General features: G+C 43.1%; 1 protein-coding gene across 3 annotated transcripts; it reads right to left on the minus strand.

The window, feature by feature from the left end:
* Positions 1–25: 25 nt before the first annotated feature.
* LOC110327360 (zinc finger protein OZF-like) lies at positions 26–13,876 on the minus strand. Of its 3 annotated transcripts, none has more exons than XR_003844623.1 (5): positions 11,872–12,138; positions 7,314–7,406; positions 3,668–3,771; positions 1,262–2,666; positions 26–452 (listed from the first exon to the last, which is right to left on the minus strand). XR_003844623.1 is itself a non-coding variant. In XM_029542810.1 (5 exons), exons 1-5 carry the CDS (start codon positions 13,748–13,750, stop codon positions 1,347–1,349), a joined length of 1,647 nt encoding a protein of 548 aa, XP_029398670.1. In that variant the 5' UTR covers positions 13,751–13,876; the 3' UTR covers positions 1,127–1,346. The 3 variants fall into 3 exon arrangements, 2 of the variants coding, with proteins under 2 accessions (XP_029398670.1, XP_021061937.1); XM_029542810.1 differs by lacking the exon at positions 26–452 and adding an exon at positions 13,748–13,876 and having other exon boundaries at positions 1,127–2,666; positions 11,872–11,998; XM_021206278.2 differs by lacking the exon at positions 26–452 and having other exon boundaries at positions 1,127–2,666.
* Positions 13,877–15,062: the final 1,186 nt, after the last annotated feature.

Below are 15,062 nucleotides of genomic sequence, written 5' to 3' on the forward strand. Positions count from 1 at the left end.
TCCAAAGTTCAAAGTCCCTTCTGAGATTCGTGCAATCTCTTAATTGTAATCCCCTATAAGATAAAATAAAAAAAGCAGATCACATACTTCCAACGTATCATGGCACAGGATACACTTTACCATTCCAAAACATAGGGAAGAGAGCGTAGTGAGGAAATGCTGAACCAACGCAAGACTGAAAAACAGCTGGTAAACTCGAAATTCTGCAACTCCATGTCTGATGTCAAAGCGCTCTTCAGCTCTCCGGCTCCTTTCAGCTGTTGACTGCAACAAACTTCTTTCTTTGGGGCTGGTTGCACTCTCTGGTAGCAGCTTTCCTGGGCAGGTATCCCACAGATACTCTTGGAGTCTCCAGGCCTCCCCTTCACATTTTCACACAATAGCCTCTCTGGACTTCCATGCAGGGACAGGGACACCACAGCCACGTGCCTAACCTCGGCAACCTTCTTCATCTGCAGAGGGAGATTCAAGGATGTTGGATTACCAGGAGCTGGAGTCCCTGGTTGCAGAGGACCTGGGAATTCAACTCAGGTTTTCTGTGCCAAGGACCAGCCTCAGCTTGGAGCAGGGGTTCCTGAGAGAAGGGGTGTTTGAGAGCGGTCAAAAAAAAAAAAAAAAAAAAANAAAAACCGACTCAAAGTCAATCAAGGTGACAGCCAGCCTGTGTTCTGCTCAAGACAGCACTGTCTTGCTTGAAAACCATTTTGAAAACGCTGGATAGCTCACCTATTTGCATATCAATTCAGTCTTTACCCCAGGTTCCCTTTTGATCATCCCATGATTCAGCATCCCCCTGACTCCAGCCCCTTGATTCTTAGAAAGACAGCAAATACTTTTCCTTTCCTTTTTCTTTCTTTCTTTCTTTCTTTCTTTCTTTCTTTCTTTCTTTCTTTCTTTCTTTCTTTCTTTCTTTCTTTCTTTCTTTCTTTCCTTCCTTCCTTCCTTCCTTCCTTCATTGCAAATGAATTCAGAGATCTGTCTGTTAAGCACAGGCAATAACTTTAGTTGGGTGAGATTCAATCCTGAGATTACAATTTCCATCACACCTGGGCCTATCCTTGCTCTGTTCCAGGCTGACCTTGAACTCAGGAATCTGCCTACCTTTCTATCTTTTTAAAACCTGGGTCATAGTGTAGCTGCCTCTGTTCTTTTAGGTTTGTGAAGCCCCTCATATAATTCATATTGCATCTTTGTATTTTGCATCGTTGGGAAACTATGTATTTTGAACTCATATTTTCAGAGTTCTTTCTTACTGCCTTACCATATAAAGTTTTCTCTTTCTTCCCATTCACAGGGTTCTTCATCTGAGTTGCCCTCTGCTGTTATTGGTGGCTTGAAGTAGAAAACTATCCTGCATTCTTTTCCTTCAAAATGCTTGGCGCATGTTCGTGTTCACTGAGGTAAAGTGAGTGGACATAGAGTGAGTCTCGGCTTACAGTGCAAACCTTTCCCACATTTGCTACATTCAAATTGTTCTTATCTGTGTGAGCAATGCTTTGATGTCGAATGAGGTGTGGCTTGCGGGAGAAAGCTTTCTCACACTCTCCGCATTTGTAGGGTCTGTCACCCGTGTGAGTTCTTCCATGGACAATGAGCTGTGACTTATAGTAGAAACATTTCCCACACACTGTACATACATATGGGTGTTCATCTGTATGTACTGTGTGATGCAGAGTGAGATGTGATTTGCAATAGAAAACTTCCCCACAGTCTGTGCATGGGTAAGACTTCTCACCTACATGATTCCTCTGATGTAGAGTAAGTTTTGACTTCTGGTAGAATGATTTCCCACACTCCATACATTCATAGGGCTTCTCACCTGTGTGGGATCGTTGATGCACAGTGAGGTCCGACTGGCAGTAAAAGGATTTCTCACACTCTATACATTCAAAGGGCTTCTCGTTGGTGTGAACTCTCTGATGTCGAGTTAGGTGTGCCTTGTAGTAGAAAGATTTTCTACATTCCATGCACTCAAAAGGCCTCTCACCTGTGTGAGTTCGCTGATGTAAAGTAAGCTGTGAGCGGCAGGAGAAAGATTTTTGGCATTCTGTACAATCATAAGGTTTCTCGTTTGTGTGAGTTCTCTGATGCAAAGTAAGGTGTGATAATCGGTAGAAAGCTTTCCCACATTCAGCACACACATAAGGCTTCTTGCTCATGTGGATTTTCTGATGCTGAGTGAGGTACGCCTTATGGGAGAAAGTTTTCCCACACTCTGTACATTCATAGGGCTTCGCACCGGTGTGAACTATTTGATGTAAAGTAAGTTTTCCCTGAGAGCAGAAGGCCTTCCCACATTCCTTACATTTATAAGGCCTCTTACGTATGTGAGTTCTTGGATGACTTGTGAGCTCTGAGTTGCAAGAGAAGGCTTTTCCACATTCTGTGTATCCACGAAGCTTCTTATCTATAGGATTTTTCTGACATCCTGTAACGTCTGAGTTCTGGAAGATGGTTTTTCTGCATTCTTCATACTCAGGGCTCATCTCCCCTCTGTGAGGTCTCTGACCTTTAGTGGGCGTTGTCTTGTCATGGAGAGCTGTCTGACACGTAGGAGACATCGGAATCACAGTGGTCTGGGCTTTCTGAAACAATGTCTTTCCATGTACTTCTCTTTCACAGGATTTTGACCCTTGATGGATCTTCTGTTGCTCCTTTAGCTCTGCCTTGAAATAAAAGAATTTGTTATATTTATTATATGTGAGGACAGGCCTTTTTCCTAGCTTATGTTCTTGAGGTTCTGTGAGATATGATTTTCCACAGTCACACATTTCTCATACATACACACTTTTGTCTACTGAATCAACTTTTATAGAAAAGAATCCTGAATAGATTAATAGTGGTTAGATAATGTCCCATGATCCCTGTCTTGGGCTACATATGTAAGCATCACTTATTATTGGATTTACTATAGCATCTTTAAAATGAGACTTTACTATGTGTCAGACACATTGAGTTAGTGTAGAATAATAGCCCTGGTCAAATATACTGAAGCTTTGTTGTTATGGAAAAGAAAATATGCAGGATGCAAGAGAGATTTGCCAATTGCTCTAAAAAGGGAAGGGGGGAATAGGGAAATGGTGTGGGAGGGACTGAGAGAAGAGGAGGGAGGAGGCTGCCATCAGGATGTGAAGTGAATAAATAAATAAATATTTTTGAGTTATTCTCTACTCTGCAATTTAGGAGACTAAATTATCAAGAAACAGCATACTGGTGCCTGGGTTGAGTGTAAGTGTGGGGGTCATATGAGAACATCCATGCTTGTGCATGTGTGTCTGGTGGTGTGCAAGTATGCATGTGTATGTGTTTGAATGTGGAAGCCATTGGCTGATATCACATGCCTTTCTCAATCACTCCCTACCATATGTTTTAAGAAAGGGTCTCTCACTTAAGGTGAAGCTTGCCGACTTGGATAATTTGGATGTCCTGAAGTCCCAGACACCCTTCCTCCCCATTCTTCTGAGCACTGGGCTATTGGCTGCCTGTGGCCACACTCAGCTTGCTACGTGGGTCCTGGAGATCCAGTGTAGGTCTTTGTGCTTACAAGGAGCACTCTTCCCACTGAGCCTCTAGTCAGACACCCATAACCTTCTTACGGATGACAGGGTCCCCTCTTTATAGTCAGCTTTGAATTAAGTCAAGTGCCCAAATTTAACGTTTTACTTACAGTCTTTTCATTTGATGACTTGTTTTGGGTGGTTCCAGCTTGCCGCATATATGCCTTGTGATTTTTCTGGCTGGTCACAATTGGTGCAGTCAGTATGTGAATATCTAAAATTAGAATAAAAATGTCCTTATTTACAAATCACACCAGTCTTTTTAATGCGAATCTAAAATTATTTGGGCTTCTTTTTCCTCATGGAAGTTGTAAAATAGTAAGTGTGAATATTCTAGTGCTTCACGGATTCTTATAACAAGTGAGACTATCAAAGGACACACTGGGTCATGGTCGTGCTGCCTCACCTGGTAAAGTACAGGATGAGCTGCTCACCTTTGTCTTTAGGGTTCAGCAGTGATTCTCATCTGCTGTTTTCTGGTCTCTCCGTTTCTCTAGGATATTAGCTATACATACAATGTCATCTATAACACCCCTCATTCACACGTGAAATACTTTTAAGGTATATAGAGGATGTGGGTATAGCCAAATGTTCTTGCTCCTAAGCTGGAATATATGCTGGGAAAAGATTCCTACATCTGTGTTTAAAAGGGCTTACTTCATACTGGGTAAAAGCAATAGAATAATACTCCCTGGGTTTTGTTAGGAAAAGCATCTTCCGCTAGAAGTAGAAGACACCCTCTCCCAACTCCTCGAGTCATGTTTACACATCTCCTCTGCCTTCTAGACTGGTATACTTTCTAAAGCAACAATAAATAAAGTAGCTAGCAGTTTATTATGCAAGTGCATTTTTCTGGTCGTGGGTGACATTTTTTAATAAAACCGGTATATACTGGAGCCAGGGTCTCACTTACTCACTCAAGCTGGCCTAGAACTTGCCATGTAGATCAGGATGGCCACGTGCCTCTGCCTCCCAAGCACAGGTTAAAGGTGTGCGCCACCAACCCTCAAGTGCAAAATTTTAAAAACTCACACCAGATTAATTACACAACACACTCACCAGTTCACCCCCTTCAGCTCGTTCATTTCTTGGCTTTGCTTTCAGTGCATGATCCAAAACACAACTTTTCCATATCAATTCTAACTCATTTCACCTGACATGGTAAAGCGTACTTCTATCCATATTTCTGGAAGACCATTCATATAGCTTTATTTACATATAAAGATATATATTATATAATACATATATACTTGTATATACACATATATATCTTTGGGGTTTTAAGAAAAAAAAAATACACTTTTTTTTCCATTAATTTGTTTATTGACTTTTCATTCTGATCACCTCCCCTCCCCACCTCACACAGCTCCTCCCCCTCTCCATGCCCCTCCTTCTCTGAGAAAGGGGAGGCGTGGCCTGATTTTTATTGAAGGCTGAATTAAACACTTTTATGTAACAACTCATCTGTGAGTCTAAAGACGAGCATGTGGGGTGATAACATGCCTTTGTCATTGTAATTTCTTAGTAAACGTGGGCCTTCAGTTTTATCTGCTCTGTCTCTTACTTTAATTCTACCACGTATATAGACAGGCGAAGAACAGCTGCGACATCAAGTAGTTCTGTTTTTCATTTTAGAAAAAAACAAAAAAAACTTCCTAAGTCAATGGACAACTGTACATTATCAACAGCAGTGTGTAAACTTTTAAAATCATTATTATATGTACAGGGAGGGTATGGGCAAATATAGGCATACTTATGATATATACATACATATGTACATACACATGTGTGTGTATGTGTGTGTGTCTAAGTCAGAAGACAAATTCCAGGAGTTCTTTTCTTCTACTTTATTGTGGTGGTTTGAAAGGAGGTGGTCCCAATAGACACATAGGGAGGTAGAGCCTTGTAGGAGTAGGCATGGCATTGTTAGAGGAAGTGGGTCCCTGGGGAAGACTTTGAGGTTTCAGTTTGGCACTGTTCCTGCTGCTCGCCAATCCAGACGTAGAGTTCTCAGCTACCTACCTCTTCAGCACCATGCCTACCTGCATGCTACCATCTACCTGCATGCTGCCATCTACCTGCATGCTGCAACACTTCCTGCAATGACAATGGACTAAACCTCTGAACTGTTAGCCAGCACCAACTAAATGGTTTCCTTTATAAGAGTGACTGTATTCATGGTATCTCTTCAGGCAACAGAAACTGATAGGAAATGACTTGAAGACACTGTTGAGCAGGTTCTCCTTATTTCCTCTGTACTGCATCCACCGTGCTCGCTGGTCCATGAGCTTCTGGCCTAAAACGCGCTATGAAGGAGAGGCAAGCCTCAAACTGAGAGTGCTGAGATTAAAGGCTTGGACCACCCCCCTCACTTTAAACTTCATTTTAATGAGAAGGAAAAGAAAGAATGAACATTGTATCATTTCTCACATTAATGGAAATGTTCTACTTTGAGTATGAAACAGAGTTTCAATTTTGTTAAGTTTGGATTTGTCTAGGTATTCTATCTTTTCAGGAGTGGGATACTGACATTAACTAACATAAGTTGGCACTTTGAGACAATTTATTTTTAAAAACATTGGTTAACAAATGTTCAGGGCACATATATTTATATTTGAGATCTCTTCATCATGAAATAGCCCATAAAGTTTCATAATAAACAAACTTACTTCAGCTTTTCATATGCTTCAACTATTATAAGAAAACCTAATATTAATTTCTTTCACAGTTAGTTTGCTTAAAACATCACTTTCTAGCCGGGTGTGGTGGCGCATGCCTTTGATCCCAGCACTTGGGAGGCAGAGGCAGGCAGATTTCTGAGTTCGAGGCCAGCCTGTTCTACAGAGTGAGTTCCAGGACAGCCAGGGCTTCACAGAGAAACCCTGTCTCAAAAAACCAAAACCAAAACCAAAACCAAAAACAAAACATCACTTTCTATCTGTACAGTCTGTTTTCATTAGTGAGATTTCTTCTAAAAGTAAACAAAATAAGATGTTTCTAAGAATTTAGTTTGCTTGTTGTCTCTTTTTTGTTGGTGGTGGTTTTTCTTTTTTTCTTTTTTTTCTTTTCTTTTTTTGGTTTTTCGAGACAGGGTTTCTCTTTATATCCCTGGCTATCCTGGAACTCACCAGGCTGGCCTTGAACTCAGAAATCCACCTGCCTCTGCCTCTGCCTCCCAAGTGCAGGGATTAAAGACGTGCCCCACAGGCTGATCATGGCAACAAATAAAGGAAAGCATTTAATTGGGGGCTGGCTTACAGTTTCAGAGGCTCAGTCCATTATCATCATGGTGGAAAGCATGTCAGCAACCAGGCAGACATGGTACTGGAGAAGCCAAGAATTCTACATCTTGATCCATATGCAGCCAGGCTCTGCACTGGGCAGATCTTGAACATAGGAAGAGATCCCAAAACCTACCCCTGATAGAGACACACTTTCTGTAATAAGGCTACACCTCCTCCAATAAGGCCACACCTTTTAATGGTGGCACTTACCATGGGCCAAGCATATTCAAACCACCACTTTTGTGTATGACTTGATAGGCAAGTTGAAATGACTTACATTAAGGGTTGCTATTGAAACTCAGGAATGTTTCCTTCTATCTTAGAGGCTTTCTGGTTTATGAAGCTAATATTGAACACTGCCTTCATGCCAATGTCTATTCTAGGAGTGGAACTTGTTCGTCAGGAGTAGGTTAGATAGAAGGAGGTAGAAAAGGATCAACATGGCGGACATGCCCAACATGCCCTCACTGACCTGAGAGGTTCCTGTCTGAGGCTTCTGCTACACTCCAAGGCCCACATCCTTGCTCCAACTTAAAGATCACTTCAGGTTTTTTCATACAGTGCCCTGTAAGTATGAAAGACATGACACCAGAATGCTGAGTCAGGTCTATAAAAAGCCAATTCATAATTACTGCTGTGATCAGGATTAGAAACCTTTGCTGGAGTTTACTCGGTCTTTGTTGACTGGAATACTATTTCCAGGGTCATTTAACTGCACGATAAATAACATAACATGGTGGGTTTTGTTTTTGTTTTTAAAGAAAACAGAAGTGGAGATTTGTCCCAGGCACCCATTCCCCTTCCCTCTGGGTCCTCTGGGGCACGCCCAGCTGCCTTGATTGGCCTGCTGTTCCCCTGGAGCTCCATAGTCCCACCACCTCTCTGCCAATCTTCATCAGACCTGCCAAACTGGAAACATATAGGAATATCCAGGGGCAGCCAGATAGCTAAAGACCAGTGCAAGAACAGAACCAACAAAAGCCAGGACAATATGACAACTTCAGAGCACAGCTACCCTAATATAGCAAGCCCTGGATAGCCTAACACAAACCAAGCACAAGAAAATGACCGTAAATTCAATCTTATAGAGTCCTTTAAAGAAGAAATGAATAAATCCCTTAAGAAATACAGGAAAATACAACCAAACAGGTAGAGATCTTTAAAGAAAACAAAGAAATCCCTTAAAGAAATACAGGAAAATACAATCAAAAGGGTAAAGGAAATAAATAAAACTGATCAAGACCTGAAAATGGAAATAGAAGCAATAAAGAAAGCACAAACTGAGGGAATCGAGGAGGTGCAAACCCCAGGGAAAAGAACAGGATCAAGAGATACAAGCATCACCAAGAGAATATAAGACATGGAAGAGAGAATCTCAAGGGTAAATGATATAATAGAAGTAGTTGATGCATCAGTCAAAGCGTTAAATCTTAAAATCCAACGTAAAGCATCCAGGAAATCTGGGATACCATGAAAAGAACTAACTTAGAATAGGAAGAAAGGAAGGTGAAGAGTTCCAGCTCCAAGAATAAGACAATATTTCCTGGCTGGTGAGATGGCTCAGCAGGTAAGAGCACCTGACTGCTCTTCCGAAGGTCCTGAGTTCAAATCCCAACAACCACATGGTGGCTCATGACCACCTGTAACAAGGTCTGAGGCCCTTTTCTGGAGTGTCTGAAGACAGCTACAGTGTACTTACATATAATAAATAAAGCTTTAAAAAAAAAAAAAAAGAAAAGAAAATATTTCCAACAAAAATCATAGAAGAAAACTTTACCAACCTAAAGAAATACAACATACAAGATACCATCAATAGGACAAATAGCTGTCTACAGAACGGGAAAAGATCTTCACCAACTCTATATCTGACAGAGAACTAATATCCAAAAAGTATAAAGAACACAAGAAATTAAGCACCAAAACCCAAAATCAATGAAAAAGTGGGGTATCTAGAATTTTCAATAGGATTCTCTAATGGCCAAGAAGCACTTGAAGACAAGTTTAATGTCTTAGTCATCAGGAAATGCAAATTAAAATGACTCTTGAGATTCCACCTTACACTTGTCAGAATGGCTAAGATAAAAATCTCAAGTGACAACCACTGTGGAAATTGATTTGGCAGTTTCTCAGAAAATTGGGAATAGTTCTACCCCAAGACTGGGCATATACCACTAAAGCACTCCTGGGCATATACCCAAAAGATGCCCCCATTATACTACAAGGATACTTGCTTAACTATGCTTATAAGTAGTCTTTATTTGTAATAGCCAGAAACCGGAAACAACCCAGATATCCCTTGACTGAAGAAAGGATAAAGAAAATGTGGTACATCTACACAATGGAATACTATTCAGCTCTGAAAAACAAAGACATCATGAATTTTGCAGGCAAATGGATGGAACTAGAAGGTGAGAAACAGTGAGGTAACTCAAATTCAGAAAGACATGTATGGCATGTACTCACTTAAAAGTGGACATTACCAGCACTCGGGAGGCAGAGGCAGGCGGATTTCTGAGTTCGAGGCCAGCCTGTCTACAGAGTGAGTTCCAGGANAGCCAGGGCTATACAGAGAAACCCTGTCTCCAAAAACCAAAAAAAAAAAAAAAAAAAGTGGACATTAGCCATGAAGTGCAGGACAACCATGCTACAATCCAGAGATCCAAAGAAACTGGGTAATAAGGAGGTCCCAAGGGAGGATTCGTGAGTCTCACTCAGAGGGGAAACAAAACAGTCATCTGTGCTGGCTAGAGGGAGGGAGCGAGCATGAGGAGGGGGAGGGGGATGTGGGAGAGGGCTGGGAGTGAGAATGGCAGGCAGTCGATGGTGAGGGCATCTTTGAGATTAGCTGGTGACCTGGGAAGGAGGAGGTTCCTGGGAGTCTGTGGGGTGACTCCCACCAGTGGTGGATATAGGGACTGAAGTGGCCACCTCCTGTAGCCAGGTGGGACTTCCAGTGGAGGAAGGGAAACAACAAACTACCCACAAATCTGAGACCCAGAATTAGTCCTGCCTACTAGATGAGCAGGGATAAAGATGGAGCAGAGATCGATGGAATGACTAGTGAATGACTGGTACAACCTGACACACATCCCATGTAAGATAGCCAAACCCTGACACTACAAATGATACTCTACTGTGCATGGAGGAAAGAACCTAGCGTAACTGTCTCCTAAGTGAGAGGCTTCATCCATCTGCTTATGGAAACAGATGCAGAGACCCAAGCCAAACATCAGGTGGTGCCTGGGGAGTCTTGTGGAAGAATGGGGGAGGGTAGAATTCACTGAGCCAGAAGGGTCAAGGACATAAGAAGACCTACAGAGTCAACTAACCTGGTCTTATGGGGGCTCATAGAGACTGAACCACCAACGACCAAGAGCATGCAGAGGCTGGATCTAGGCCCCCCACATCTGTAGCAGATGTGCAGCATCATGTGGGTCTGCTGATAATGGGAAGGGAGCCTGTTTCTGACTCTGTTGCTGCCATCATTGGATTCCTTTCTCATAACTGGACTGCCTGGCTATGCCTCAGGAGGAAAGGATATGCTTAGGCTTATGGAGACTGGATGTCCCGGGGTGGGGGGACCCAAAGGGAGGCTTCCTCTTCTCTAAGGAGAAGGGAGGAGGGGTTTGTAAGGGTCAGACTGGCTGGTGTCTTGCTGATATCACAGCCAAGAGGAATCAGAGACTGGAAGTTAGGAGAGCTCAGCGATAGCATGCGATCAGGGCTGCAAGGACCAAGGTGGCCGCTGAGAAGACAGCCACGGCTGTGCTGATGCCTCCACAGGAACAGCACCCGAGGGGACAAGCTGGAGCCCGTGAAGGTCTTTGTTCCCCTCGTTGATGGAAAACACTAAATAGGTTGTTCAGATGTTTAAATAAAGATGCCTCTGTGACCCTCAAACAAATGAACTGAAACCCACCAGCTAAGGTGGACCTTTGCTCCTTTAAAATAGCCATCTCCAGGGTTTCGTCAGCCAAGGACCCACTGCCTGATTTCCAACCAATCTCATGAACTCAGGCAGAAGGAAGTTCTCATATGTACGCTGTGACAAGAAACAGGGGCAATGGATGCCTCATTGCCACCATACAAGAAGTCAACTAAAAAGTCAAAAATGAGACTGTGAAGCTCCTAGAATATACAGATAACTCCCCCCCCCCCCAGACAGGGTTTTTCTCTGTGTAACCCTGGCTGTCCTGGAACTCACTCTGTAGACAAGGCTGGCCTCAAACTCAGAAATCCGCCTGCCTCTGCCTCCCAAGTGCTGGGATTAAAGGTGTGTGCCACCACCGCCTGCCACAGACAACATTTTGAGGCAATGATGTAGACAGTGTTTTCATTAATACATGTGAAAAACAGGGCACATGGAAGACATCAACCTCAAAATCACGCATCCAGAAAAGCAAGCAATTAATAAAGAACTCAACTCACAAAATAATTAACAAGACATTCATTTCCATAACAGTAGGGGAAGGGACTCCACATTTGTAGCAAGCGGATGTTTACTATCTATTTTCCCAGAAAAATCAAAGACATAAGCGAAATGTGCGTGCACACACAGGCCTGTATGTTATCTAAGCTCCAAGATAAAGACAGCAGAGAAGTAGAGATGAGAACCAATGTTTACTCTGGAGTCCAGAAAAACACACGAGGGGGATGGGATGGAAGAACCATGAGTGGTATTTACTGGGATACACATGGATGGAATGAGTAATTTATATTCTACAGAACAGCAATACATATATGATTGAAAACCGTTAAATCCTCCACGACATTATTGGAGGATTTTTAAATGTTCAGAATAGGCAGGAATAATGCCTGAGCTGGTAAACTTATTTCATAACTTCATCTGTTCATCATAAACGAAACGATGTAAGTACACTGCAAACCCACAGTTTCTCAAAAGCATGCGTGCTATTACAGTGTGTCTACTAAGATGTATGGCACAGAATTAGTATTCAGTTCACAATGATTCCCCCTTACCAACTAAAGAGCGAGTAACTGCTACTGAGAGTTCCAGGAGCCAGACTCACCCAGGGACACCAGGCTGCTGTAGGTCTCCAGCATCACGTCCCGGTACAGGGTCCTCTGGGCAGCATCCAGGTCCTGCCACTCCTCCAAGGTGAAGTCCACGGCCACGTCCTCAAATGATATCAGTCCCTGGAATGACATGTTTCTCTTCAACCCAAGTGGTCAGCTTTTGGAACAGAAAGTGGGGTCTATTCTATTCTGTATGTGTTCCATAGCAGGGTTCCACAGCAGGTGACATTTGATTTGTCTCATGGGAGAAAGAAAGCTCAGGATCGGGATCTGTTAATGTAAGGATGTCAGAAAACATGGCCAGAGTTTTCCAAAAGATTTCAACACGGACAACTACACCCTGGCTTCCCTAATTAAAGTCTCCAGGTGCGCTGATAGCTTTCAGTTCATGAAAGGGGATGGCCCATGTACCCGTGACTTCAGTGTCAAAAGCAGCTATTGAATATGGAAAAGCCCAGAGCTCTGAAAACGAGGACATCTTCCCAGATCTCAAAAGAAGAAGAGAGCTTGTAACCACCTCCATGACCTAAAATCTTCACCCGCAATGTGGGAAGAGCTGGAAAAATGGAACTCCGACTATTCGCAGACAGCACTTGAGTGCTCTCTTCAATGGCTGTTGACAGCTTGAATTCTAACAGAGTCACACCAGATATTGAATGCATAAGTTAGCAGGACTCCTAAACTCTAAACAAGATTATAAAAATTGTGTGTGTGTGTGTGTGTGTGTGTGAGTGAGAGAGAGAGAGAGAGAGAGAGAGAGAGAGAGAGAGAGAGAGAGAGAGAGAGAGAGAGAGAGAGAGAGGAGAAGGAGAGAGGGGGCGTGGTGGCGCACGCCTTTAATCCCAGCACTCGGGAGGCAGAGGCAGGCGGATTTCTTGAGTTCAAGGCCAGCCTGGTCTACAAAGTGAGTTCCAGGACAGCCAGGGCTACACGGAGAAACCCTGTCTCAAAAACCAAAAAAAAAAAAAAAAAAAAAAAAAGAAAGAAAGAAAGTTATTGCAGACATTTTTTAAATTTACAGTCCAGTTCTTTAAAGCCATAAACATAGACCTACCAAGTACCAAAGGACCCAGCAATCACTACCGCCGGGATGTATCTTTTCAGAAATCTGAAAGTTAGAAAATGGCCTCAAGGGAGAGGGTATAGGGGACTTTGGGGAAAACATTTGAAATGTAAATGAAGAAAATATCTAATAAAAATGTGTTAAAAAAGAAAGAAGAAAATGGCCTCAAGGATGAAGCTCAGACAGAGGACCAAGGTCATCCTCAGCTCCAGAAGCTGGGACACTAAGACCTGTCTCAGTGAAAGCGCGACAACACACCTTTAATCCCAGCCCTGGAGTGGCAGAAGCAGGGAGATTTCTGAGTTTGAGGCTAGCACAGTCTACATAATGAGTACTAGGCTAACCAGGGCTACACTGTGAGACCCAGCTGCCAAAATTTACATCCATGTTCACAGTGACACAGTTTAATCACAACGCTGACACAGAAAATGGAAGTGCTTCCTAGGGGTGGGTTCAGAGTTCATGCCACAGATAGATGGGGTTCCAGGATCCTGGGAAACGGAATAGGGATCCTGAGGTCCCAGGGACAGGATCGTCTAGGCACCAGACAACACGGCAAACTCCAGATACAGCGTCTCAGGAATTGGACTGCGGGAGCCATCGGGGACAGAGATGTGGGGCCAAGGGGCAGAGACTACAGAGAGCCGATCGACTGGGTCCAGGTTACCGTTTCCCGTCCCGCCCAGCAAGACGCCGACTCCGGGCCAGAGCTGCGGAAAGGGACCAGGGACGCCCGGAGCCCGCCCAGCCCCCACCCCGCAGCCCGGGGACAAAGGGCTCGGCTTCCGGACCTGCCACAGACTCACCATCTCAGGATTCCGGGACACCCAGAGCTCTCACTGTGATTCTCAGTGGGAAAATGTGACACGCGGCGGCAGGCAGAACCTCTCCGGACTTCTGGGCCAGCGCGGAACACCTGCACAGGACCCAACATGGAGAACAGGTGGGACAGTGGGGCAGGAGGTAGTCAGAGGCGAGGACTACGCAAGACTGAGGCCCGCCCCTACTCTCTGTCTGTGTGTCTGATTGGACATTTGTCGTCACGGTTCTTAGAGACAGAGCTTCCCGTCTCACTTTCTCAGGCCCTAAATGTCACCAACTATTGGTGAATTTAAAAAGATTGACAAGTTCTTGGCTGTATTTGAAGGTAGGGCTTCCTGTGGGAAAACCAGCTCCAACCTCTACTTAAGGTTATATCATCTAATATGTATTTATAAATAGAAACAGTACCATTACTTTTTTTTTTTAATCCCTGAAATAGGGTCTCTCTATGTAGTCCTGCTCTGGAACTTGCTATGTAGACTAGGCTGGCTTCGAACTCAGAGATCTACCTGCCCCTGCATTCCCTGTGATGGGATTAGAAAGTGTATGCCTCTGTTATTTCCACAACTGGAGAAGTCCACCGACCAGATCATCAGGGCCAAATTAATTAAAGCAAGCTTTTAAAAATTCCTGTCCACGTTTTTGAGAGTTCAGCATTTGGACATGGGTAAGATTAGGATTTTTATAATTCAGGCGCAGGGAGTTTACAAATGGAGGATTTGACAGGCAAATAGTTGGAGTTTCAGAAGCAGAACATAAATGTAACAAGTTGTTTATGGTAACTTTTTGAAACAAAAGCATAGTTGCCTTTTCCCGGAACAGGCAGTACAGAACCATTTGTAGTTAAAGGTAGAGTTGGGACATAGTCCAATCCTTGAGCAGATTTATACATAAATAGGAATAAACTTAGTTTGTCTTTACTATAAGATGGCTTGCAAATATAAGATAGAGGCAGACTGGTTGTGACTGTCCTTGTAGAAGTTATCTTTATGATTATAAAAATATGTTCATGTAGTATGAAATAAATATACTTTGAGATAAAATTTAAGCATATACAGCATTGTTCAATACTATAAATGGTCAAATGTTAAGTGTTTTATGTCTTAATAATTCTTGGTTAATAGGCTATAAGTGAACAAATTTACTTTTTTCTGATAATAAACAATGTGACATTTCTCCCCAGTTCCACAAACTCCATTATCAAATGAGCTAATAGAAGGTAAAGAGAGAGACAGAGACAGAGAGGCAGAGAGAGAGAGAGAGAGAGAGAGAGAGAGAGAGAGAGAGAGAGAGGAGAGA

This window comes from Mus pahari, chromosome 10 (genome assembly GCF_900095145.1).
Source record: "Mus pahari chromosome 10, PAHARI_EIJ_v1.1, whole genome shotgun sequence".
Lineage (NCBI taxonomy): Eukaryota > Metazoa > Chordata > Mammalia > Rodentia > Muridae > Mus > Mus pahari.